Here is a 26,707-nt window from a genome sequence, read left to right as displayed (position 1 = left end):
GGGAGAATTTTTAAGTGAATTTTTGGGGATTTTTTAGGCTTTGAGGGGAAATTTTGGGGATTTTTGGGGATTTTGGGAGGAAATTTTGGGGATTTTTTGGGATTTTTACTGAGGAATTTTGAGGATTTTTGGGAGGAATTTTGAAGATTTGTTGATGAAATTTCGGGATTTTGGGGGAAATTTTGGGATTTTTTGGTGAATTTTGGGGGGTTTGGAGTGAATTTTTGGGAATTTTTCTGGGTTTTTGGGGGAATTTTGGGGATTTTTGGGGATTTTTATTGAGGAATTCTGAGGATTTTTAGGATGAATTTTGGGGGAAATTTTGGGATTTTTGGGTGAATTTTTGGGCGGAATTTTGGGGATTTTGAGGAGAAAATTTTGGGGATTTTGGGACAAATTCTGGGATTTTTGGGGTGAAATTTTGGGATTTTTGAGTGGATTTTTTTTTTTTGATTTTTTGGGGATTTTTGGGTGAATTTTTGGGGATTTTGGGTGGAATTTTGAGGGGTTTTGGGGGGAATTTTTGGGAGGTCTTGGGGCGAAATTCTGGAGATTTTGGGAAATTTTTGAGGATTTTTGGGTAAATTTTTGGGTGAATTTTTGGGTGAATTTTTGGGTGAATTTTGAGGGATTTGGGGTGAATTTTTGGGATTTTTGGGGGGAATTTTTGGAATTTTTGAGGGATTTTTTTGGGAGGAATTTTGAGCATTTTGGGGATGATTTTTGGGGATTTTTTTGAGATTTTTGGGTGAATTTGGAGGATTTTTGAGGTGAATTTTTGGGATTTTTGGGCGACCCCGTCATGGTGGCCAGGGTGGTCTCGGCCATGGTGAGATGGGAAAATTTGGGGTGAAAATGTCAAATTTTGGGAAAATTTGGGGGTTTGGGAGGGAATTTGGGGGTTTGGGGAAAAAAAATTGGTGATTTTTGGGTGGATTTTGGGGATTTTTTGGGGTTTTTTGGAGGAATTTTGAGGATTTTATGTTGAATTTTTGGGATTTTTTGGGGGTTTTGGGGGATTTGAGTGAATTTTGGGGTGAATTTTTGGGGATTTTGGGATGAAATTTTGGGATTTTGGGGGAAATTTGGGGGATTTGGGGGTTAATTTGGGGATTTTGGGGAAAAAATCGGGGATTTTTGGGAGGAATTTGGGGATTTGGGGATGAAATTTGGGGGATTTTTGGGGTAAATTTTGGGGATTTTGGGTGAATTTTTTGGGATTTTGGGGTGAATTTTTGGGAGGAATTTTTGGGGATTTTTGGGGATTTTTACTGAGGAATTTTAAGGATTTTTAGGATGAATTTTGGGGGAAATTTTGGGATTTTTGGGGTGGATTTTTGGGCTTTTGGGGGCAAAATTTTGAGGATTTTGGGTGAATTTTGGGGATTTTTATTGAGGAATTTGGGGCTTTTGGGTGGATTTTTGGGGTTTTTGGGGATGAAATTTTGTGGATTTTAGGGACGAAATTTTGGGATTTTGAGGGGAAAAAATTTGGGATTTTTGGGTGAATTTTGGGGGATTTTTTTGGTGAATTTTTGGGGATTTTTGGGTGAATTTTTGGGAGGAATTTTTGGGGATTTTTGGGGATTTTTACTGAGGAATTTTAAGGATTTTTAGGATGAATTTTGGGGGAAATTTTGGGATTTTTGGGTGGATTTTTGGGCTTTTGGGGGCAAAATTTTGAGGATTTTGGGTGAAATTTTGGGGATTTTTATTGAGGAATTTTGGGGCTTTTAGGTGGATTTTTGGGGCTTTTGGGGATGAAATTTTGTGGATTTTAGGGACGAAATTTTGGGATTTTGAGGGGAAAAAAATTGGGATTTTTGGGTGAATTTTTGGGTGAATTTTTGGGTGAATTTTTGGGTGAATTTTGTGGAATTTTGGAGAAGGTTTGGCCTAAATTTTTGGGGGTTTGAGGGTGAATTTTTTGAATTTCGGGGACGTTTTGGGTGAGATTTTTGAGCGAATTTCGGGCAAATTTGGCCATTTTTTCACCGATTTTTCCCAAATTTTCGCTGTTTTCACCCAAAAAATCCAAATTTTTTAAATTTTTTTTTTATTTTCAGGTGAATTCCCTGGACGACAGCGGAGTCCTGGTGGGGAACTGGACCGGGGATTATTCCCAGGGCACGAACCCCTCGGCCTGGGCCGGTTCCGTGGGGATCCTGCGGAGTTTCCACGGCTCCGGGGCCCCCGTCAGATACGGCCAGTGCTGGGTCTTCGCCGGCGTCGTCACCACTGGTGGGACTGGGAGGGGAAAATGGGGGGAAAATGGGGAAAAACGGTGAAAAAATGGTGAAAATCGGGTGAAAAATGGGGGAAAAATGGGGAAAAAATGGCAAAAATTGGGTGAAAAATGAGTTAAAAATGGGAGAAATGGGGAAAAAGGGGTTTGGGGTTACTGGTTTATACTGGGAGGGACTGGGAGAGGAAAATGGGGGAAAAATGGGGGAAAATGGTGAAAAAATGGTGAAAATCGAGTGAAAAATGGGGAAAAAATGACGAAAATTGGGTGAAAAATGAGTTAAAAATGGGGAAAAAAGGGGGAGAATGGGGAAGAAAGGGTTAAAAATGGGGGAAATGGGGTTTGGGGTTACTGGTTTATACTGGGAGGGACTGGGAGGGGAAAAGGGGGGAAAAATGGGGGAAAACGGTGAAAAAATGGTGAAAATCGGGTGAAAAATGGGGAAAAAATGGGGAAAAATGTGTTAAAATTGGCAAAGAAAGGGTTAAAAATGAGGAAAAATGGGGGAAATTGGCGGGTTTTATACTGGGTTATACTGGTTTATACTGGGAGGGACTGGGAGGGGAAAATGGGGAAAAAATGGAGAAAAACGGTGAAAAAATGATGAAAATCGGGTGAAAAATGGGGAAAAAATGATGAAAATTGGGTGAAAAATGAGTTAAAAATGGGGAAAAAAGGGGGAGAATGGGGAAGAAAGGCTTAAAAAGGGGGAAATGGGGTTTGGGGTTACTGGTTTATACTGGGAGGGACTGGGAGGGAAAAATGGGGAAAAATGGGGAAAAACGGTGAAAAAATGGTGAAAATTGGATGAAAAATGGGGAAAATATGGAGAAAATCGGGGAAAAATTGGGGGAAATTTGGAAAATAAAGGGTTAAAAATGGGGAAAAATGGGGAAAAAGGGGTTTGGGGTTACTGGTTTATACTGGGAGAGACTGGGAGGGAAAAATGGGGAAAAAATGGTGAAAAAATGGTGAAAATCGGGTGAAAAATGGGGAAAAAATGACAAAAATTGGGAGAAAATTGGGGAATAAAGGGTTAAAAATGGGGAAAAATGGGTGAAAATGGGGTTTGGGGTTACTGGTTTATACTGGGAGGGAACTGGGAGGGAAAAATGGGGAAAAAATGGGGAAAATGGTGAAAAAATGACGAAAATCGGGTGAAAAATGGGGGAAAAATGGTGAAAAAATGACAAAAATTGGACGAAAAATGGGTAAAATATGGGAAAAAAAAAGGGGGAAAATTGGGGGGAAAAGGGAAAATAGAGAGAAAAAAAGGGGGGGAAATGGGGGGAAAGTTGGTGAAAAAATGAGGAAAATCGGGTGAAAAATGGGGAAAAAATGACGAAAATTGGGTGAAAAATGAGTTAAAAATGGGGAAAAAAGGGGGAGAATGGGGAAGAAAGGGTTAAAAATGGGGGAAATGGGGTTTGGGGTTACTGGTTTATACTGGGGGGACTGGGAGGGGAAAATGGGGAAAAAATGGTGAAAATTGGTGAAAAAATGACGAAAATCGGGTGAAAAATGGGGAAAAAATGGAGAAAATTGGGGAAAAATTGGGGGGAAATTGGGGAATAAAGGGTTAAAAATGGGGAAAGGGGGTTTGGGGTTACTGGTTTATACTGGGAGAGACTGGGAGGGGAAAATGGGGAAAAAATGGTGAAAAAATGGTGAAAATCGGGTGAAAAATGGGGAAAAAATGACAAAAATTGGGAGAAAATTGGGGAATAAAGGGTTAAAAATGGGTGAAAATGGGTGAAAATGGGGTTTGGAGTTACTGGTTTATACTGGGAGGGACTGGGAGGGGAAAATGGGGGAAAAATGGGGAAAAATGGTGAAAAAATGGTGAAAATCGGGTGAAAAATGGGGGAAAAATGGTGAAAAAATGACAAAAATTGGACGAAAAATGGGGAAAATATGGGAAAAAAAATGGGGGGAAATTGGGGGGAAAAAGGGAAAATAGAGAGAAAAAAGGGGGGGAAATGGGGGGAAAGTTGGTGAAAAAATGAGGAAAATTGGATGAAAAATGGGGAAAAAATTGCAAAAATTGGGTGAAAAATGAGTTAAAAATGGGGAAAAAAGAGGGAGAATGGGGAAGAAAGGGTTAAAAATGGGGGAAATGGGGTTTGGGGTCACTGGTTTATACTGGGAGGGACTGGGAGGGAAAAAATGGGGAAAAAATGGGGGAAAATGGTGAAAAAATGACGAAAATCGGACAAAAAATGGGGAAAAAATGGGGAAAAAAGTTTATATTGGTTTATATTGGTTTATATTTATTTATATTGATTTATATTGGTTTATACTGGTTTATATTGAGTTATATTGGTTTATATTGATTTATAATAGTTTATATTAGTTTATATTGATTTATATTGATTTTTATTGGTTTATATTGGTTTATACTGGTCTATACTGGTTTATATTAGTTTGTATTGGGTTATATTGATTTATATTATTTTATATTGATTTATATTGGTTTATATTAATTTATATTGATTTATATTAGTTTATATTAATTTATATTGGTTTATATTGGTTTATATTGAGTTATATTGGTTTATATTGGTTTATACTGCTTTACATTGATTTATATTAGTTTATATTAATTTATATTAGTTTACATTGACTTATATTGGTTTATACTGGTTTATAGTGATTTATATTAGTTTATATTAATTTAAATTAATTTATATTGGTTTATTTTGATTTATATTGATTTATATTGGTTTATACTGGTTTACATTAGTTTATATTGATTCATATTGAGTTATATTAGTTTATATTGGTTTATATTGATTTATACTGGTCTATACTGGTTTATATTAGTTTATATTAGTTTATATTGGGTTATATTGATTTATATTACTTTATATTGATTTATATTGGTTTATATTGGTTTACATTGACTTACATTGACTTGCATTGACTTATATTGACTTATACTGGTTTATATTGATTTTTATTAATTTATATTAATTTATACTGGTTTAAATTGAGTTATACCGGTTTATACTGGTCTATACTGGTTTATACTGGTCCAAACTGGTTTATACTGTTTTTTCCTGTCCAGTCCTGCGCTGCCTGGGCCTCCCCACCCGCACGGTGACCAACTACAACTCCGCCCACGACACCGACACGTCGCTGACCACCGACATCTACCTGGACGAGGGGATGAGGCCCCTGGAGCGCCTCAACACCGACTCCGTCTGGTACTGGGGGGACTGGTTTATACTGGGAGGGAAAAAATGGCGAAAATTGGGTGAAAAACGGTGAAAAAATGGGGAAAAACGGGCGAAAAATGGGGGAGAAATGGCAAAGAAAGGGTTAAAAATGGCCAAGAAAGGGTTAAAAATGGGGAAAAATGGGGGAAATTGGGGGGTTTATACTGGTTTATACTGGGAGGGACTGGGAGGGAAAAAATGGCGAAAATTGGGTGAAAAATGGGGAAAAAAATGACGAAAATTCGGCAAAAAAGGGTTAAAAATGGGGGAAAAAGGGTTAAAATGGGAAAGAAAGGGTTAAAATGGGGGAAAAATTGGTGGGTTTGATACTGGGTTATACTGGGTTATACTGGTTTATACTGGGAGGGACTGGGAGGGAAAAATGGTGAAAATTGGGTGAAAAATGGGGAAAAAATGACAAAAATTGGGCAAAAAATGACGGAAAAATGGGGAAAAAAGGGTTAAAATTGGGAAAAAAAATGGAGAAAAATGGGGGAAAATTGGGGGGTTTATACTGGTTTATACTGGTTTAAACTGGGAGGGACTGGGAGGGAAAAAATGGTGAAAATTGGGTGAAAAATGGGGAAAAAATGACAAAAATTGGGCAAAAAATGAGGGAAAAATGGGGAAAAAAGGGTTAAAAATGGGAAAGAAAGGGTTAAAAATGGGGAAATATTGGTGGGTTTGATACTGGGTTATACTGGTTTATACTGGGTTATACTGGGAGAGACTGGGAGAGAAAAAATGGTGAAAATTGGGTGAAAAATGGTGAAAAAATGGGGAAAAAATGACAAAAATTGGGAAAAAAATGACGGAAAAATGGGGAAAAAAGGGTTAAAAATGGCAAAGAAAGGGTTAAAAATGGGGAAATATTGGGGAAAGGGGTTTGGGGTTACTGGTTTATACTGGTTTATACTGGGAGGGACTGGGAGGGGAAAAAATGGCGAAAATTGAGTGAAAAATGGGGAAAAAATGGGGAAAATTGGGTGAAAAAATTACAAAAAACGGGTGAAAAATGAGGAAAAAATTGGGGAAAAATTGGGAAAAAATTGGTGGGTTTGATACTGGTTTATACTGGATTATACTGGTTTATACTGGTTTATACTGGGAGGGGATTTTGGGGCGATTTTGGGGGATTTTGTGGCTCTAAAAGGGTCAAAAATGGGGAAAAAATGGGAAAAAGTTGATAATTTTTTTATACTGGTTTATATTGGTTTACATTGGTTTATATTAGTTTATATTGATTTATATTAATTTATATTGATTTATACTGGTTTATACTGGGTTATATTGGGTTATATTGGGTTAGACTGGTTTATATTAATTTATATTAGTTTATAATAATTTATATTGGTTTATACTGGTTTATAATAGTTTATACTGGTTTATATTAATTTATATTAATTTATATTGGTTTATATTGGTTTATATTGTTTTATATTAATTTATATTGGTTTATATTATTTTATATTATTTTATATTAGTTTGTATTGGTTTATACTGGATTATATTGGGTTACACTGGTTTATACTGGGTTAGACTGGTTTATATTAATTTATATCAATTTATATTAGTTTATATTACTTTATATTGGTTTATATTAATTTATATTAGTTTATATTAGTTTATATTGGGTTATACTGGTCTATACTGGTTTATGCTGGGTTATATTGATTTATATTAATTTATATTATTTTTTATTGATTTATACTGGTTTATACTGGGTTATATTGGGTTAGACTGGTTTACACTGGTTTATATTGGTTTATGTTAATTAATTTATATTAATTTATATTGGATTATACTGGGTTATATTGGTTTATATTGGTTTATATTTGGTTACATTGGTTGATATGGGGTTATATTAATTTATATTATTTTATAATGGTTTATACTGGTCTATACTGGTTTATATTGGTTTATATTGTTTTATATTAATTTATATTATTTTATATTAATTGATATTAGTTTATATTGCATTATACTGGGTTATATTGGTTTATATTGATTTATATTAGTTTTTATTGGTTTATATTGATTTATATTGGTTTATACTGGGTTAGACTGGTTTATACTGGTTTATATTAGCTTATAGTGATTTATACTGGTTTTTACTGGTTTTTACTGGGTTAGACTGGTTTATATTGGTTTATACTGGTTTATATTAGTTAATATTGGTTTATACTGGTCCACACTGGTCCATACTGGTCCACACTGGTCCATACTGGTCCATACTGGTCCGTTCTGGTGCAGGAATTTCCACGTGTGGAACGACTGTTGGATGAAGCGCCCGGATCTCCCCGACGGCTACGACGGGTGGCAGGTGGTGGATGCCACGCCCCAGGAGACCAGCAGCGGTACTGCTTTATACTGGTTTATACTGGTTTAGACTGGTTTATACTGGGAGGGACTGGGAGGGGCCGAGAGGGGAAAATTTGGCGAAAAAACGGGGAAAAAAGGGTGAAAAATGGGTGAAAAATGGGGAAAAATGGGGGGAAAATGGGGAAAAATAGGGAAATAAAGGGGGTTTGGGGTTACTGGTTTAGACTGGTTTATACTGGTTTAGACTGGTTTAGACTGGTTTAGACTGGTTTATACTGGTTTATACTGGGAGGGACTGGGAGGGAAAATTTGGCAAAAAAATGGGAAAAAAAGGGTGAAAAATGGGGAAAAAATGGGGAAAAATGGGGAAAAAAGGGGGTTTGGGGTTACTGGTTTATACTGGTTTATACTGGTTTGTACTGGGAGGTACTTGGAGTTACTGGTTTATACTGGTTTAGACTGGGAGGGACTGGGAGGGAACTGGGAGTTACTGGTTTATACTGGAAGGGCACTGGGAGAAACTGGTTTGGACTGGGAGGGGATTTGGGGGTAATTTTGGGGCATTTTGGGGCTTGAAAACGGTGAAAAATGGGAAAAAAATGGGGAAAATTGGAAAAAATTTGGTGAATTTGATACTGGTTTATACTGGTTTATACTGGTTTATACTGGTTTATACTGGTTTATACTGGTTTATACTGGGAGGGGATTTTGGGGAAATTTTGGGGATTTTGGGGCTTGAAATGGGTCAAAACCGGGGAAATTGGAAAATTAATGAGTTTTATACTGGTTTATACTGGTTTATATTGGTTTATACTGGTTTAAATGGGTTTTAATGGGTTTTAATGGGTTTATATTGGTTTATACTGGTCCATACTGGTCTATACTGGTTTATACTGGTCTGGACTGGTTCATACTGGTTTAATGGGTTTTAATGGGTTTATACTGGTTTATATTGATTTATATTGGTTTATATTGGTCTATATTAGTTTAATGGGTTTTAATGGGTTTAAATGGGTTTATATTGGTTTATACTGGTCCATAGTGGTTTATACTGGTCTATACTGGTCTATACTGGGTTATAATGGTTTATATTGGTTTATACTGGTTTTATGGGTTTTAATGGGTCCACACTGGTCCATACTGGTCCACACTGGTCCACACTGGTCCATACTGGTCCATACTGGTTTATACTGGTCCATACTGGTCCACACTGGTCCATACTGGTTTATACTGGTCCATACTGGTCCATACTGGTTTATACTGGTCCACACTGGTCCATACTGGTTTATACTGGTCCACACTGGTCCATACTGGTCCACACTGGTCCATACTGGTCCACACTGGTCCATACTGGTTTATACTGGTCCATACTGGTTTATACTGGTCCACACTGGTCCATACTGGTCCATACTGGTCCCCAGGGCTGTTCTGCTGCGGGCCGTGCTCCGTCACCGCCGTGAAGAACGGGGAAGTTTTCCTCAAGTACGACACGCCCTTCGTCTTCGCTGAGGTGGGTGGGGCTTAATTATGCAAATGAGGCGCTAATTAAGATAATTAGAGTTCATTCAGGGCGCTGGTTGGTTAATTAGTTATGTTAATTAGGCGGTGATTTATGCAAATGAGGGTGGGAGGGGCATCACGGTGAGTTCGCACCAATCGAATTAATGGGATTGATGTGGTGGGTGTGGCTTAAATATGCAAATTAGGAGTTAATTATGCAAATTAGGAAGATTGTCTATCACTCCTGATTATGAGATGCTAATTAAGGGCAAAATTTATATAATTAATTATGCAAAATGGTTAAATTTTATGCAAATGAACAGGCAAACGTCAACAAGAAGCTGAGGGTGGGTTTGGTGTGGTGGGCGTGGCCTAAATATGCAAATTAGGGGTTATTTCCACTAATTAAGAGGCGTAATTAAGTCTGATGATAATAAGATTGGTAATTAATGGTGTTGATGTGATAATTAATGATGCAAAGGGGTTAATTAATGAGGCAAATAGATTAATTAATTACCCAAAACAGGAATTAATTACCCTAATTATGAACCATATTAATAATAGTCAATGGAGGGGATTATTAGATATGCAAATGAGCTAATTAATTATGCAAATGAGCAGGTGAACAGCGACAAGGCGCACTGATAATGAGGTGAATATCTCCTAATTATCCAATATGGAATTAATTACCCTTATTAGGAAACCATAATTAATTCCAGTGATAGGAGCACTAATTAGATATGCTAATTAGCTCATTAATTATGCAAATGAGCCGGTTAACATTGACAAAGTGCACTGACCATGATCACTTCACCATTAGGTGGGCGTGTCCTTATCACACAAATTAATTACCCTAATTAGGAGCCATATTTAATTATGATAATGAGGGGATAATTAATTATGCTGATTAGCTAATTAATTATGCAAATGAGCAGGTGAACAGTGACAAGGTGTATTGGTCACTCCGCCAGGGGGTGAATATCTCCTAATTAGCCAAACCTGGAATTAATTATCCTAATTAGGAACCATATTTAATTTTGATAATCTGGAGATTATTAGATATGCAAATGAGCTAATTAATTATGCAAATTATCAATTTAATAGTGACAAGGTGCACTGGCAATGGTCAATCCACCATGAGTTGGGCGTGTCTTAATTACCCAAAACAGGAATTAATTATCCTAATTAGGAGCCATAATTAATTCTGGTGATTTGAAGGATAATTAATTATGCTAATTAGCTTATTAATTATGCAAATTAACAGATTAACAGTGACAAGGTGCACTGACAATGGTCATTCCATTATGGGATGAATGTCTCCTAATTACCCAAAACAGGAATTAATTACCCTAATTAGGAGCCATATTAAATCTGGCTATTAGAGGGGTAATTAATTATGCTAATTAGCTAATTAATTATGCAAATTAACAGGTAAACAGCGACAAGGTGTACTGGCAGCGGCAGCCCCACGGCGGCTTCACCGTCGTCCACGTGGAGGAAGGAGCCATCGGGCGCAGGATCAGCACCCTGGGCCCGGACACTGCGGCCAGAGTGGACATCACTGACCAGTACAAACACCCCGAGGGTGAGTGACCACTGAGTGACCACTGAGTGACCACTGACCACTGACCACTGACCACTGAGTGACCACTGACCACTGACCACTGAGTGACCCCTGAGTGACCACTGAGTGACCACTGAGTGACCACTGAGTGACCACTGACCACTGAGTGACCACTGAGCCCAGAGTGGACATCACTGACCAGTACAAGCACCCCGAGGGTGAGTGACCACTGAGTGACCACTGACCACTGAGTGACCACTGACCACTGACCCCTGAGTGACCACTGACCACTGAGTGACCACTGACCACTGACCACTGCGGCCAGAGTGGACATCACTGACCAGTACAAACACCCCGAGGGTGAGTGACCACTGAGTGACCACTGACCACTGAGTGACCACTGAGTGACCACTGACCACTGACCACTGACCACTGACCACTGAGCCCAGAGTGGACATCACTGACCAGTACAAGCACCCCGAGGGTGAGTGACCACTGACCACTGACCACTGACCACTGAGTGACCACTGAGTGACCACTGACCACTGAGTGACCACTGACCCCTGAGTGACCACTGAGTGACCACTGAGCCCAGAGTGGACATCACTGACCAGTACAAACACCCCGAGGGTGAGTGACCAACCACTGACCACTGAGTGACCACTGACCACTGAGTGACCACTGAGTGACCACTGACCACTGAGTGACCACTGACCACTGACCACTGACCACTGAGTGACCACTGACCATTGACTGACCACTGACCACTGAGTGACCACTGAGTGACCACTGAGCCCAGAGTGGACATCACTGACCAGTACAAGCACCCCGAGGGTGAGTGACCACTGAGTGACCACTGACCACTGAGTGACCACTGACCACTGACCCCTCAGTGACCACTGAGTGACCACTGACCCCTGAGTGACCACTGACCACTGAGTGACCACTGAGTGACCACTGAGCCCAGAGTGGACATCACTGACCAGTACAAACACCCCGAGGGTGAGTGACCACTGACCACTGACCCCTGAGTGACCACTGACCCCTGAGTGACCACTGACCACTGACCACTGCGGCCAGAGTGGACATCACTGACCAGTACAAGCACCCCGACGGTGAGTGACCACTGAGTGACCACTGACTACTGAGTGACCACTGACCACTGACCACTGAGCCCAGAGTGGACATCACTGACCAGTACAAACACCCCGAGGGTGAGTGACCACTGAGTGACCACTGAATGACCACTGACCCCTGAGTGACCACTGACCACTGAGTGACCACTGACCACTGAGTGACCACTGACCATTGACTGACCACTGAGTGACCACTGACCACTGAGCCCAGAGTGGACATCACTGACCAGTACAAACACCCCGAGGGTGAGTGACCACTGAGTGACCACTGAATGACCACTGACCCCTGAGTGACCACTGACCACTGAGTGACCACTGACCACTGAGTGACCACTGACCATTGACTGACCACTGAGTGACCACTGACCACTGAGCCCAGAGTGGACATCACTGACCAGTACAAACACCCCGAGGGTGAGTGACCACTGAGTGACCACTGAGTGACCACTGACCACTGAGTGACCACTGACCATTGACTGACCACTGAGTGACCACTGACCACTGCGGCCAGAGTGGACATCACTGACCAGTACAAACATCCTGAGGGTGAGTGACCCCTGAGTGACCACTGACCACTGAGTGACCACTGACCCCTGAGTGACCACTGACCACTGAGTGACCACTGAGTGACCACTGACCCCTGAGTGACCACTGACCACTGACCATTGACTGACCACTGACCCCTGAGTGACCACTGACCCCTGAGTGACCACTGACCACTGAGTGACCACTGACCAGTACAAGCACCCCGAGGGTGAGTGACCACTGACCACTGACCCCTGAGTGACCACTGACCACTGAGTGACCACTGACCCCTGAGTGACCACTGAGCCCAGAGTGGACATCACTGACCAGTACAAACATCCTGAGGGTGAGTGACCACTGACCACTGACCCCTGAGTGACCACTGACCACTGAGTGACCACTGACCACTGACCACTGAGTGACCACTGACCACTGAGTGACCACTGACCACTGACCACTGAGTGACCACTGAGTGACCACTGACCACTGAGTGACCACTGACCACTGACCACTGAGTGACCACTGAGTGACCACTGACCACTGAGTGACCACTGACCACTGACCCCTGAGTGACCACTGACCACTGAGTGACCACTGAGCCCAGAGTGGACATCACTGACCAGTACAAACACCCCGAGGGTGAGTGACCACTGAGTGACCACTGACCATTGACTGACCACTGACCACTGAGTGATCACTGACCACTGAGTGACCACTGAGTGACCACTGAGCCCAGAGTGGACATCACTGACCAGTACAAACACCCCGAGGGTGAGTGACCACTGACCACTGACCACTGACCACTGACCACTGACCACTGAGTGACCACTGAGTGACCACTGACCACTGACCACTGAGTGACCCCTGAGTGACCACTGACCCCTGAGTGACCACTGAGTGACCACTGACCACTGAGTGACCACTGAGCCCAGAGTGGACATCACTGACCAGTACAAACACCCCGAGGGTGAGTGACCACTGACCACTGACCACTGACCATTGACCATTGACTGACCACTGACCCCTGAGTGACCACTGACCACTGACCATTGACCATTGACTGACCACTGACCCCTGAGTGACCACTGACCACTGACCATTGACCATTGACTGACCACTGACCCCTGAGTGACCACTGACCACTGCGGCCAGAGTGGACATCACTGACCAGTACAAGCACCCCGAGGGTGAGTGACCACTGACCACTGAGTGACCACTGACCACTGAGTGACCACTGACCACTGAGTGACCACTGAGTGACCACTGACCCCTGAGTGACCACTGACCCCTGAGTGACCACTGACCACTGAGTGACCACTGAGTGACCACTGCGGCCAGAGTGGACATCACTGACCAGTACAAACACCCCGAGGGTGAGTGACCACTGAGTGACCACTGACCACTGAGTGACCACTGAGTGACCACTGACCACTGACCACTGACCACTGACCACTGCGGCCAGAGTGGACATCACTGACCAGTACAAGCACCCCGAGGGTGAGTGACCACTGACCACTGACCACTGACCACTGAGTGACCACTGAGTGACCACTGACCACTGAGTGACCACTGACCCCTGAGTGACCACTGAGTGACCACTGAGCCCAGAGTGGACATCACTGACCAGTACAAACACCCCGAGGGTGAGTGACCAACCACTGACCACTGAGTGACCACTGACCACTGAGTGACCACTGAGTGACCACTGACCACTGAGTGACCACTGACCACTGACCACTGACCACTGAGTGACCACTGACCATTGACTGACCACTGACCACTGAGTGACCACTGAGTGACCACTGAGCCCAGAGTGGACATCACTGACCAGTACAAGCACCCCGAGGGTGAGTGACCACTGAGTGACCACTGACCACTGAGTGACCACTGACCACTGACCCCTCAGTGACCACTGAGTGACCACTGACCCCTGAGTGACCACTGACCACTGAGTGACCACTGAGTGACCACTGAGCCCAGAGTGGACATCACTGACCAGTACAAACACCCCGAGGGTGAGTGACCACTGACCACTGACCCCTGAGTGACCACTGACCCCTGAGTGACCACTGACCACTGACCACTGCGGCCAGAGTGGACATCACTGACCAGTACAAGCACCCCGACGGTGAGTGACCACTGAGTGACCACTGACTACTGAGTGACCACTGACCACTGACCACTGAGCCCAGAGTGGACATCACTGACCAGTACAAACACCCCGAGGGTGAGTGACCACTGAGTGACCACTGAATGACCACTGACCCCTGAGTGACCACTGACCACTGAGTGACCACTGACCACTGAGTGACCACTGACCATTGACTGACCACTGAGTGACCACTGACCACTGAGCCCAGAGTGGACATCACTGACCAGTACAAACACCCCGAGGGTGAGTGACCACTGAGTGACCACTGAGTGACCACTGACCACTGAGTGACCACTGACCATTGACTGACCACTGAGTGACCACTGACCACTGCGGCCAGAGTGGACATCACTGACCAGTACAAACATCCTGAGGGTGAGTGACCCCTGAGTGACCACTGACCACTGAGTGACCACTGACCCCTGAGTGACCACTGACCACTGAGTGACCACTGAGTGACCACTGACCCCTGAGTGACCACTGACCACTGACCATTGACTGACCACTGACCCCTGAGTGACCACTGACCCCTGAGTGACCACTGACCACTGAGTGACCACTGACCAGTACAAGCACCCCGAGGGTGAGTGACCACTGACCACTGACCCCTGAGTGACCACTGACCACTGAGTGACCACTGACCCCTGAGTGACCACTGAGCCCAGAGTGGACATCACTGACCAGTACAAACATCCTGAGGGTGAGTGACCACTGACCACTGACCCCTGAGTGACCACTGACCACTGAGTGACCACTGACCACTGACCACTGAGTGACCACTGAGTGACCACTGACCACTGAGTGACCACTGACCACTGACCACTGAGTGACCACTGAGTGACCACTGACCACTGAGTGACCACTGACCACTGACCCCTGAGTGACCACTGACCACTGAGTGACCACTGAGCCCAGAGTGGACATCACTGACCAGTACAAACACCCCGAGGGTGAGTGACCACTGAGTGACCACTGACCATTGACTGACCACTGACCACTGAGTGATCACTGACCACTGAGTGACCACTGAGTGACCACTGAGCCCAGAGTGGACATCACTGACCAGTACAAACACCCCGAGGGTGAGTGACCACTGACCACTGACCACTGACCACTGACCACTGACCACTGAGTGACCACTGAGTGACCACTGACCACTGACCACTGAGTGACCCCTGAGTGACCACTGACCCCTGAGTGACCACTGAGTGACCACTGACCACTGAGTGACCACTGAGCCCAGAGTGGACATCACTGACCAGTACAAACACCCCGAGGGTGAGTGACCACTGACCACTGACCACTGACCATTGACCATTGACTGACCACTGACCCCTGAGTGACCACTGACCACTGACCATTGACCATTGACTGACCACTGACCCCTGAGTGACCACTGACCACTGACCATTGACCATTGACTGACCACTGACCCCTGAGTGACCACTGACCACTGCGGCCAGAGTGGACATCACTGACCAGTACAAGCACCCCGAGGGTGAGTGACCACTGACCACTGAGTGACCACTGACCACTGAGTGACCACTGACCACTGAGTGACCACTGAGTGACCACTGACCCCTGAGTGACCACTGACCCCTGAGTGACCACTGACCACTGAGTGACCACTGAGTGACCACTGCGGCCAGAGTGGACATCACTGACCAGTACAAGCACCCCGAGGGTGAGTGACCACTGACCACTGACCACTGACCCCTGAGTGACCACTGACCACTGAGTGACCACTGAGTGACCACTGAGTGACCACTGAGCCCAGAGTGGACATCACTGACCAGTACAAGCACCCTGAGGGTGAGTGACCACTGACCACTGACCACTGACCACTGACCACTGAGTGACCACTGACTGACCACTGAGTGACCAATGAGTGACCAATGAGTGACCACAGTGACCACTGACCCATGAGTGACCACTGAGGCCAGAGTGGACATCACTGACCAGTACAAACATCCTGAGGGTGAGTGACCACTGAGTGACCACTGACCACTGAGTGACCACTGAGCCCAGAGTGACCACTGAGCCCAGAGTGGACATCACTGACCAGTACAAACACCCCGAGGGTGAGTGACCAACCACTGACCACTGAGTGACCACTGACCACTGACCACTGAGTGACCACTGAGTGACCACTGACCACTGACCCCTGAGTGACCACTGACCACTGAGTGACCACTGAGTGACCACTGACCACTGACCACTGAGTGACCACTGAGTGACCCCTGAGTGACCACTGACCACTGAGTGACCACTGAGTGACCACTGAGCCCAGAGTGGACATCACTGACCAGTACAAGCACCCTGAGGGTGAGTGACCACTGACCACTGAGTGACCACAGTGACCACACTGACCACGACCCCAAAATGACCCAAAGCGACTGAAAAAATACCTAAAAATTACCCCAAAAATGACCCAAAAGTGACCCCTGAGTGACCACAGTGACCACTGAGTGAGCGTAGTGACCACTAACCCCTGACCCCTTGACCTTTGACCCCCAGGCTCCCAGGCCGAAGGTCGTGCCGTCTCCTCCGCCACCTCCCGCTGACCCAACCCTTGACCCAACTCTTGACCCACCGTTGACCCTTTGACCAAGCCAATGACCCTTTGACCCAACTCTTGACCCAAGCCTTGACCACTTGACCGAAACCATTGACCCTTTGACCCAACTCTTGACCAATCCTTGACCATTAACCCAACCAATGACCCCTTGACCCAACCACTGACCCCTTGACCATTAACCCAACCAATGACCCCTTGACCCAACCATTGACCCCTTGACCATTAACCCAATCAATGACCCTTTGACCCAACTCTTGACCCAAGCCTTGACCACTTGACCAAAACCATTGACCCCTTGACCCAACTCTTGACCCAAGCCTTGACCACTTGACCAAAACCATTGACCCCTTGACCCAACTCTTGACCCAAGCCTTGACCACTTGACCAAAACCATTGACCCTTTGACCCAACTCTTGACCAATCCTTGACCATTAACCCAACCAATGACCCCTTGACCCAACCACTGACCCCTTGACCATTAACCCAACCATTGACCCCTTGACCATTAACCCAACCATTGACCCCTTGACCCAACCATTGACCCCTTGACCCAACCATTGACCCCTTGACCATTAACCCAACCATTGACCCCTTGACCCAACCATTGACCCCTTGACCATTAACCCAACCAATGACCCCTTGACCCAACCATTGACCCCTTGACCATTAACCCAACCAATGACCCCTTGACCCAACCATTGACCCCTTGACCATTAACCCAACTCTTGACCCAACTCTTGCTCACTTGACCACTTGACCAACCCAATGACCCAACCCTTGACCAATGGCCCAACCAATGACCCTTTGACCCAACCCTTGACCGTATATTGACCATTTGACCCAACCCTTGACCTCTTGACCCCTTGACCACTTGACCATCCTGATGACCCAACCCTTGACCAATGACCCAACCAATGACCCCTTGACCCAATCAATGACCCCTTAACCTCTTGACCCAACCAATGACCTCTTGACCACTCTACCATCCCAATGACCCAACCAATGACCCCTTGACCCAACCAATGACCCCTTGACCCAACTCTTGACCACTTGACCAATGACCCCTTGACCCATCTCTTGACCCAACTTTTGACCACTTGACCACTTGACCATCCCAATGACCCAACCCTTGACCAATGACCCAACCAATGACCCCTTGACCCAACTGTTGACCAATGACCAAACCATTGACCCCTTGACCCAACCATTGACCAATGACCCATCCAATGACCCCTTGACCACTTGACCAAACCATTGACCCCTTGACCCAACCCTTGACCAATGACCCAACCAATGACCCCTTGACCCAACCCTTGACCAATGACCAAACCATTGACCCCTTGACCCAACCATTGACCAATGACCCATCCAATGACCCCTTGACCACTTGACCAAACCAATGACCCCTTAACCCAAACCTTGACCCCTTGACCCAACTGTTGACCCTTTGACCCAAGCAATGACCTCTTGACCTCTTGACCCAACTCTTGACCCAACCCTTGACCCCTTGACCACTTGACCATGTCAATGACCCCTTGCCCCAACCCTTGACCAACCCTTGACCAATGACCCAACCCTTCACCCCTTGACCACTTGACCAACCCTTGACCAATGACCCAACCATTGACCCCTTGACCACTTGACCGACCCAACGACCCAACCATTGACCCCTTGACCCAACTCAATGACCCAACCCAATGACCCAACCCTTGACCACTTGACCAACCCAATGACCCAACCATTGACCTCTTGACCCAACCATTGACCCTTTGACCACTTGACCAACCCAATGACTCAACCCTTGACCACTTGACCAACGACCCCTTGACCCAACCCATCACCCAGTCATTGACCACTTGACCAACCCAATGACCCAACCAATGAACCCTTGACCAACCCTTGACCTCTTGACCATTTGACCATCCCAATGACCCAACCCTTGACCACTTGACCATGTCAATGACCCCTTGCCCCAACCCTTCGCCAACCCTTGACCATTTGACCTAACTCTTGACCCAACTCTTGCTCACTTGACCACTTTACCAACCCAATGACCCAACCCTTGACCACTCACCCTCAAATCCTTGAACACTTGACCAACTCTTGACCAATGACCCAACCCTTGACCAATGACCCAACCAATGACCTCTTGACCCAACCAGTGACCCCTTGACCAATGACCCTTCACCCAGCCATTGACCCCTTGACCATTTGACCCTCCCAATGACCCAACCCTTGACCACTTGACCCAACTCTCACTCACTTGACCGCTTGACCAACCCAACAACCCAACCCTTGACCACTTGACCAATGACCCAACCAATGACACCTTGACCCAACCAATGACCCCTTGACCTAACCCTTGACCAACCCTTGACCAATGACCCAACCAGTGACCCAACCAATGACCCCTTGACCCAACCATTGACCCCTTGACCACTTGACCCTCCCAATGACCCAACCAATGACCCCTTGACCCAACCAATGACCCCTTGACCCAACCATTGACCCAACCAATGACCAACTCTTGACCAACCCTTGACCAATGACCAAACCAATGACCCCTTGACCCAACCCTTGACCTCTTGACCATTTGATCCAACCCTTGACCACTTGACCCACCCAATGACCCAACCCAGTGACTCAACCCTTGACCAATGACCCAACCAATGACCCCTTGACCCAACCAATGACCCCTTTGACCACTTGACCCTCCCAATGACCAAACCAATGACCCCTTGACCCAACCAACGACCCCTTGACCCAACCCTTGACCCAACCCTTGACCAACCCTTGACCAATGCCCCAATCATTGACCCCTTGACCCAACCATTGACCCCTTGACCATTTGACCCAACCCTTGACCCAACTCTTGCTCACTTGACCACTTGACCAACCCAATGACCCAACCCTTGACCACTTGACCAATGACCCCTTGACCCAAATCTTGACCCAACCAATGACCCTTTGACCCAACCATTGACCCCTTGCCCCAACCCTTCATCCAACCATTGACCCCTTGACCACTCAACTCTCCCCATGACCCCACCACTGACCCCTCGACCTTTGCCCCCAGGCTCCGAGGCCGAACGCCGCGCCGTCTCCACCGCCACCTCCCACGGCTCCCGCCCTCGTCACCGCGCTCCGACCTCGTCCGGCCAGGTCACCCTGACCCTTGCGGCCGTTTCGGCCGTGGCCGGAGCCGAGCTGGAGCTTCGGGCCTCGCTGACCAATCAAGGCCAGGAGCCTCGGACGTTGAGGTTGAGGCTCTCGCTCTGCTCCGTCCGTTACACCGGAGTGGCCGGAGCCGCTTTCCGGCAGGAGCAGCACAGCCGGACGTTGCCACCGGGGCAGGGTGAGGGCAACTGGGTTATACTGGTTTATACTGGTTTATACTGGTTTATACTGGTTTATACTGGGAGATGATTTTGGGATTTTTTTGGGATTTTTTGGGATTTTTTTGGATTTTTTTTGGAATTTTTTGGGGATTTTTTTTGGGATTTTTTTTTTTTTTTGAAATTTTTTATTATTTTTTGGGGATTTTTGGGGGGGTTTTTATGGATTTTTTTTGGTTTTTTTTGGGGGGGTGTTAAAAGGGTTAAAAATGGAGAAAAAAATTGATTTTTTAAAAATACTGGTTTGTATTGATTTATACTGGTTTATATTGGTTTACATTGGTTTGTATTGATTTATACTGGTTTATATTGGTTTATATTGGTTTGGTACTGGTTTATACTGGGAGGGACTGGGAGGAATTTTGGGGGATTTTTGGGTGTTTAACAGGTCAAAAATAGGGGAAAAAATGAGAAAAATTTGGTGTATTTTATACTGGTTTATATTGATTTATGGTGGTTTATAGTGGTTTATACTGGTTTATACTAGTCTATATTGGTTTATACTGGTTTATACTGGTTTATACTGGTCTATACACACTCTGAGCTGTCCCCAATGTCCCCAATTCCCCCCACAGAGGACACGGTGACAATGACAGTGACCTACGCCGAGTACCAGCCCCACGTGGGTGACCAGGACGCTCTGAAGCTCACGGTGGCCGGAGCTGTCCAAGAGACCGGACAAGTCCTGGCCAAGGAGCTGCTGGTGCGGCTGCACACGCCAGAGCTGACCCTGACGGTAAAAAGAATCCAAAATCTCCTGAATTCAACCCAAAAATTCCAGAGTGATCCCAAAAAATTTTGGGTTACGGGTAAATTGAAGCAACAGGGTAGACCTGGTGTCCCTAAGGCTCTATTGGTTTGAATAGGGGTAGACCTGGTGTCCCTAAAATCTCTATTGGTTTCAATGGGTAGACCTGGTAGCTCTATGTCTCCATTGCCTTTAATGGGTAGACCTGATTTCCCAAAATCCACATTGGTTTTAATGGGTAGACCTGGTGTCCATAAATCCATATTGATTTAAATGGGGTAGACCTGGTGTCCCTAAAAATCTCCATTGGTTTCAATGGGTAGACCTGGTGTCCCTAAAATCCCCATTGACTTAAATGTGGGTAGACCTGGTGTCCCTAAATCTGCCATTGACTTCAATGTGGGTAGACCTGTTGTCCCTTAATCTGCCATTGACATTAACGGGGGTAGACCTGTTGTTCCTATATCAGCCATTGACTTTAATGGGTAGACCTGGTGTCCTTAAAATCCCCATTGACTTTAATGGGTAGACCTGGTGTCCCTAAAATCCCCATTGACTTTAACGGGGGTATACTTGCTGTCCCTATATCCACCATTGACTTTAATGGGTAGACCTGGTGTCTCTAAAATCCCCATTGACATCAATGGGTAGACCTGATGTCCTTAAAATCCCCATTGACTTCAATGGGGGTAGGCCTGTTGTTCCTAAATCCGTCATTGACTTCAATGGGTAGAATTGTCCTTAAATCAGCCATTGACTCCAACAGGGGTAGACCTGTTGTCCCAAAAGCCGCCATTGACTTTAATGGGGGTAGACCTGGTGTCCCTAAAATCCCCATTGACTTTAATGGGGGTAGACCTGGTGTCCCTATATACCCATTGACTTCAATGGGGGTAGACCTGTTGTCTGTATATCCCCATTGACTTTAATGTGGGTAGACTTGTCCCTAAATCCACCATTGACTTTAGTGGGTAGACCTGGTGTCTCTAAAATCCCCATTGACTTTAATGGGCAGACCTGGTGTCCCTAAATCCGCCTTGACTTTAATGGGTAGACCTGGTGTCCCTCAATCTGCCATTGACTTTAATGGGTAGACCTGTTGTCCCTAAAATCCCCATTGACTTCAATGGGGTCAGACCTGATATTTTTGGGGTAAAATCTGGGAATTTTGGCCAATTTCAGCCCGGATTTTTTTTTCTGTTAAAACCCTCTGATTTTGGGTGTTTTTGCAGCTTCTGGGACCGGCCGTGGTGGGGGAGGAACTGCCAATCCAGGTGGTTTTCCAGAATCCTCTGCCCAAAGCTCTGACCGGAGCCTCGCTGCGCATGGAGGGAGCTGGAATCTCCTGCCCCAAACCTCTGTCCCTGGGGTGAGACAAACTGGTTTATACTGGTTTATACTGGGAGGAACTGGGGAGGGGAAAAAACGGGGAAAAACGGTGAAAAAATGGTGAAAATCGGTGGAAAAATGGTGAAAAAAATGGTGAAAAAAGGGTTTTAAAGGGTTAAAAAAGAGGTAAGTTTGGAGTTGGGGTTACTGGTTTGTACTGGTTTATACTGGTTTATACTGGTTTATGCTGGGAGGGACTGGGAGGGAATTAAAGGCTTAAAAATGGGAAAAAATGGGGTTAAATTGGGATTTTTATACTGGTTTATATTGATTTATATTAGTTTATATTGGTTTATATTGATTTATATTAGTTTATATTGGTTTATATTAATTTATATTGGCTTATACTGGTCTATACTGGTTTATATTGGTTTATATTGGTTTATATTGATTTATATTTATTTATATTAGTTTTTATTGGTTTATAATGGTTTTTATTAGTTTATATTAGTTTATATTGATTTATATTAGTTTATATTGGTTTATATTGGTTAATAGTGGTTTATATTAATTTATATTGATTTATGTTAGTTTATATTATTTTATATTGATTTCTATTGATTTCTATTATTTTTTATTAGTTTATGCTTGTTTATAGTGGTTTATACTGGTTTATATTGATTTATATTAGTTTATACTGATTTATATTGGTTTATATTGATTTACATTAGTTTATATTGGTTTATACTGGTTTATATCAGTTTATATTGATTTATATTAGTTTATATTAGTTTATACTGGTTTATACTGGTCCATACCGGCTCACACCTCTCCCTATTGGTCCACAGCTCGGTGGGGGCGGGACAAACCCTCCGCCTCAGCCAATCAGTGACGCCGCTGCGGGCGGGACAGCGCCGCCTTGTGGCCGCCCTGGAGAGCTCCGCCCTCCCTCCCCTCCATGGCAGCGTCCAGTTCCAGGCCCTTACTGGGAGCGCTGGGAGCCCCGAGGGGAGCACCGCCAGCCTTACTGGGAATACTGGGAGCACTGGGAACGCGGCCAGGAGGAGGAGGAGGAGGAGGGGGAGGCCTGGTGGGAGCACGGGGGGGTGAACTGGGAGAGACTGGGAGGGACTGGGAGGAACTGGGAGGGGGTTTGGGGCATACTGGGAGTGCTGGGAGCCTTACTGGTCCATACTGGGAGCACTGGGAACACTGGGAGGGGAACTGGGCCCAGTCTGCTCCATACTGGGAGCACTGGGAGCCTTACTGGTCTATACTGGGAGCCTTGCTGGGAATACTGGGAGCACTGGGAGAGGGTTTGGGTCATACTGGGAGCACTGGGAGGGGTCACTGGTCTATACTGGGAGCACTGGGAGCCATACTGGGCAAACTGGGGGCACTGGGAGGGGTTACTGGTCTATACTGGGAGCACTGGGAGGGGAACTGGTCCCAGTTTGGGTCATACTGGGAGTACTGGGAGGGGAACTGGGGAAACTGGGAGCACTGGGAGGGGTTACTGGTCTATACTGGGAGTACTGGAAGGGGAACTGGGAGTACTGGGAGGCTTACTGGGAATACTGGGAAGGGTCACTGGTCCATACTGGTCCATACTGGGAGCACTGGGAGTACTGGGAGGGGTTACTGGTCTATACTGGGAGCACTGGGAAGGGTCACTGGGAAGGGCTGGGGGGTTACTGGTTTATACTGGGAGGATTGGAAGGGGTTACTGGGAATACTGGGAGCACTGGGAGCCTTACTGGTCCATACTGGGAGCACTGGGAGGGGTTACTGGGCCCAGTTTGGGTCATACTGGGAGCACTGGGAGCCTTACTGGGAATACTGGGAGCATTGGGAGGGGAACTGGTCTATACTGGGAGCACTGGGAGGGGTCACTGGTCCATACTGGGAGCATTGGGAGGGGAACTGGTCTATACTGGGAGCACTGGGAGAGGTCACTGGTCTATACTGGTCCATACTGGTCCATACTGGGAGCACTGGAACAGCCCCATCCCCTCCCCACCCCTCCCTATGACGTCACCCCTCAGCCTGACGTCACTTTCCCGCCCTCCAATAAAAGCGCAGTTTAAAAAAAAAAAACCCACACGAGTGACGTCATTTAATGGGCGGGGCCAACCGGGCGGGCGGGGAAAGTGGGCGGCTCCTGATTGGGCGGAGCGGCGGCCAATGAGAAGCAAGCGCGGGCTGGGCGCGGGAGCGATGACGTCACTTTGGCGCGCCGCCGCCGCCGCCGCCACCGGAGAGTCCCGGGAACCCGCGGGCCGGGGCCGGGGCGGAAGTGACGTCAGCGAGAGCGTGGGAAAAAAATCGGCACGGGGGAATGGGCGGGAGTGACGTCACGTGAGCGGGGGAGGGAACTGGGAGGGAACTGGGGGAACACTGGGGGTTACTGGGACAAACTGGGATGAACTGGGAGGGACTGGGAGGGACTGGGAAGGGACTGAGAAGGAACTGGGTTGAACTGGGATGAACTGGGAGGGACTGGGATGAACTGGGAGCTCACTAGGGGCTTTGTGGGCCATACTGGGGTGAAGTGGGAGGGAACTGGGACAAACTGGGAGACACTGGGAGGGGACTGGAATCCACCAAGAGGGAACTGGGATGAACTGGGACAAACTGGGAACTCACTGGGATGAACTGGGAGGTCCTGGGGGGTCACTGGGCTGTACTGGGAGGGGACCTAGGGGTTACTGGGGGATACTGGGATAGCACTGGGGTGAACTGGGATGAACTGAGATGAACTGGGAAGGGACTGGGATGAACTGGGATAAACTGGGAGGGCACTGGGCCGGACTGGGAGGAGACTGGGCCATACTGGGATGGACTGGGATGGACTAGGAGGGGTCTGGCCTGTACTGAGATGAACTGGGAGTTACTGGGAGGCGACTGGGCCATACTGGAATGAACTGGGATGGACTGGGAGGGCACTGGGATCATACTGGGATGAACTTGGACCATACTGGGAGGGCACTGGGACAGACTGGGAGCTCACTGGGATGAACTGCGATGGCAACTGGTGGAGACTGGGACAAACTGGGATGGGACTGAGATGGACTGGGAGGGACTGAGAGGGCACTGGGGGTCACTGGGGGATACTGGGAAGGCACTGGGATGGACTGGGATGAACTGGGAGAGACTGGGCCATACTGGACTGAACTGGGAGGGGACTGGAGAATCACTGGAGGATACTGGGAAGGCACTGGGCTGAACTGGTTTGAACTGGGAGGGACTTGGAGCTCACTGGAATGAACTAGGACGACACTGGGAGGGACTGGGACAAACTGGGAGGGACTGGAATGGACTGGGAGGTACTGGGAGGGCACTGGTTTGAACTGGGATGAACTGCGACAAACTGGGATGAACTGGGAGGGACTGGAATGAACTGAGTTGAACTGGGAGTAGACTGGGAGTTACTGGGATGAACTGGGAGTTACTGGGAGGGCACTGGGACCATACTGGGATGAACTGGGAGGTGACTGGGATCCACCACTGGGATACTGGGCTGATACTGGGGTAAACTGGGACGGCAGTGGCAGGGACTGGGACGAACTGGTTTGAACTGGGATGAACTGGGACAGACTGGAGTGAACTGGGAGGGACTGGGAGGGGACTGGGACAAACTGGGAGGGAACTGGGATGAACTGGGAGGGGACTGGGAGATACTGGGAAGGCACTGGAGTGAACTGGTTTGAACTGGGATGAACTGGGAATTACTGGGAGGGCACTGGGAGAAACTGGACTGAACTGGGAGATACTGGGAGGGACTGGGATGAACTGGGAGATACTGGGAGGGCACTGGGACATACTGGGAAGGCACTGGGGTGAACTGGGAGGGCACTGGACTGTACTGGGATGAACTGGGAGTTACTGGGAGGGCACTGGGAGCTTCGTGGGCTGTACTGGGATGAACTGGGAGGTGACGGGGGGTCACTGGGCCATACTGGGATGGACTGGGAGGGAACTGGGAGGGGATTGGG

At 46.6% G+C, this 26,707-nt stretch overlaps 1 protein-coding gene across 1 annotated transcript; it reads left to right on the top strand.

The window, feature by feature from the left end:
• Window positions 1-802: 802 nt before the first annotated feature.
• Window positions 803-24,380, top strand: TGM1 (transglutaminase 1; the record flags this gene model as incomplete). The annotated part of the gene is made up of 11 exons (XM_083882176.1): window positions 803-829; window positions 1,932-2,241; window positions 5,313-5,451; window positions 7,717-7,820; window positions 9,207-9,295; window positions 10,717-10,870; window positions 20,317-20,595; window positions 21,211-21,371; window positions 22,616-22,752; window positions 23,561-23,755; window positions 24,008-24,380. Coding segments are annotated over 11 exons (1,968 nt in total), but the record flags the coding sequence as incomplete, so codon positions are not given.
• Between the last annotated feature and the right edge of the window lie 2,327 nt (window positions 24,381-26,707).

Source organism: Zosterops lateralis (assembly GCF_965231275.1).
Source record: "Zosterops lateralis genome assembly, chromosome: 38".
Lineage (NCBI taxonomy): Eukaryota > Metazoa > Chordata > Aves > Passeriformes > Zosteropidae > Zosterops > Zosterops lateralis.
The sequence above is the reverse complement of the archived record's forward strand: the minus strand, read 5'-3'. Positions and strand labels throughout refer to the sequence as shown.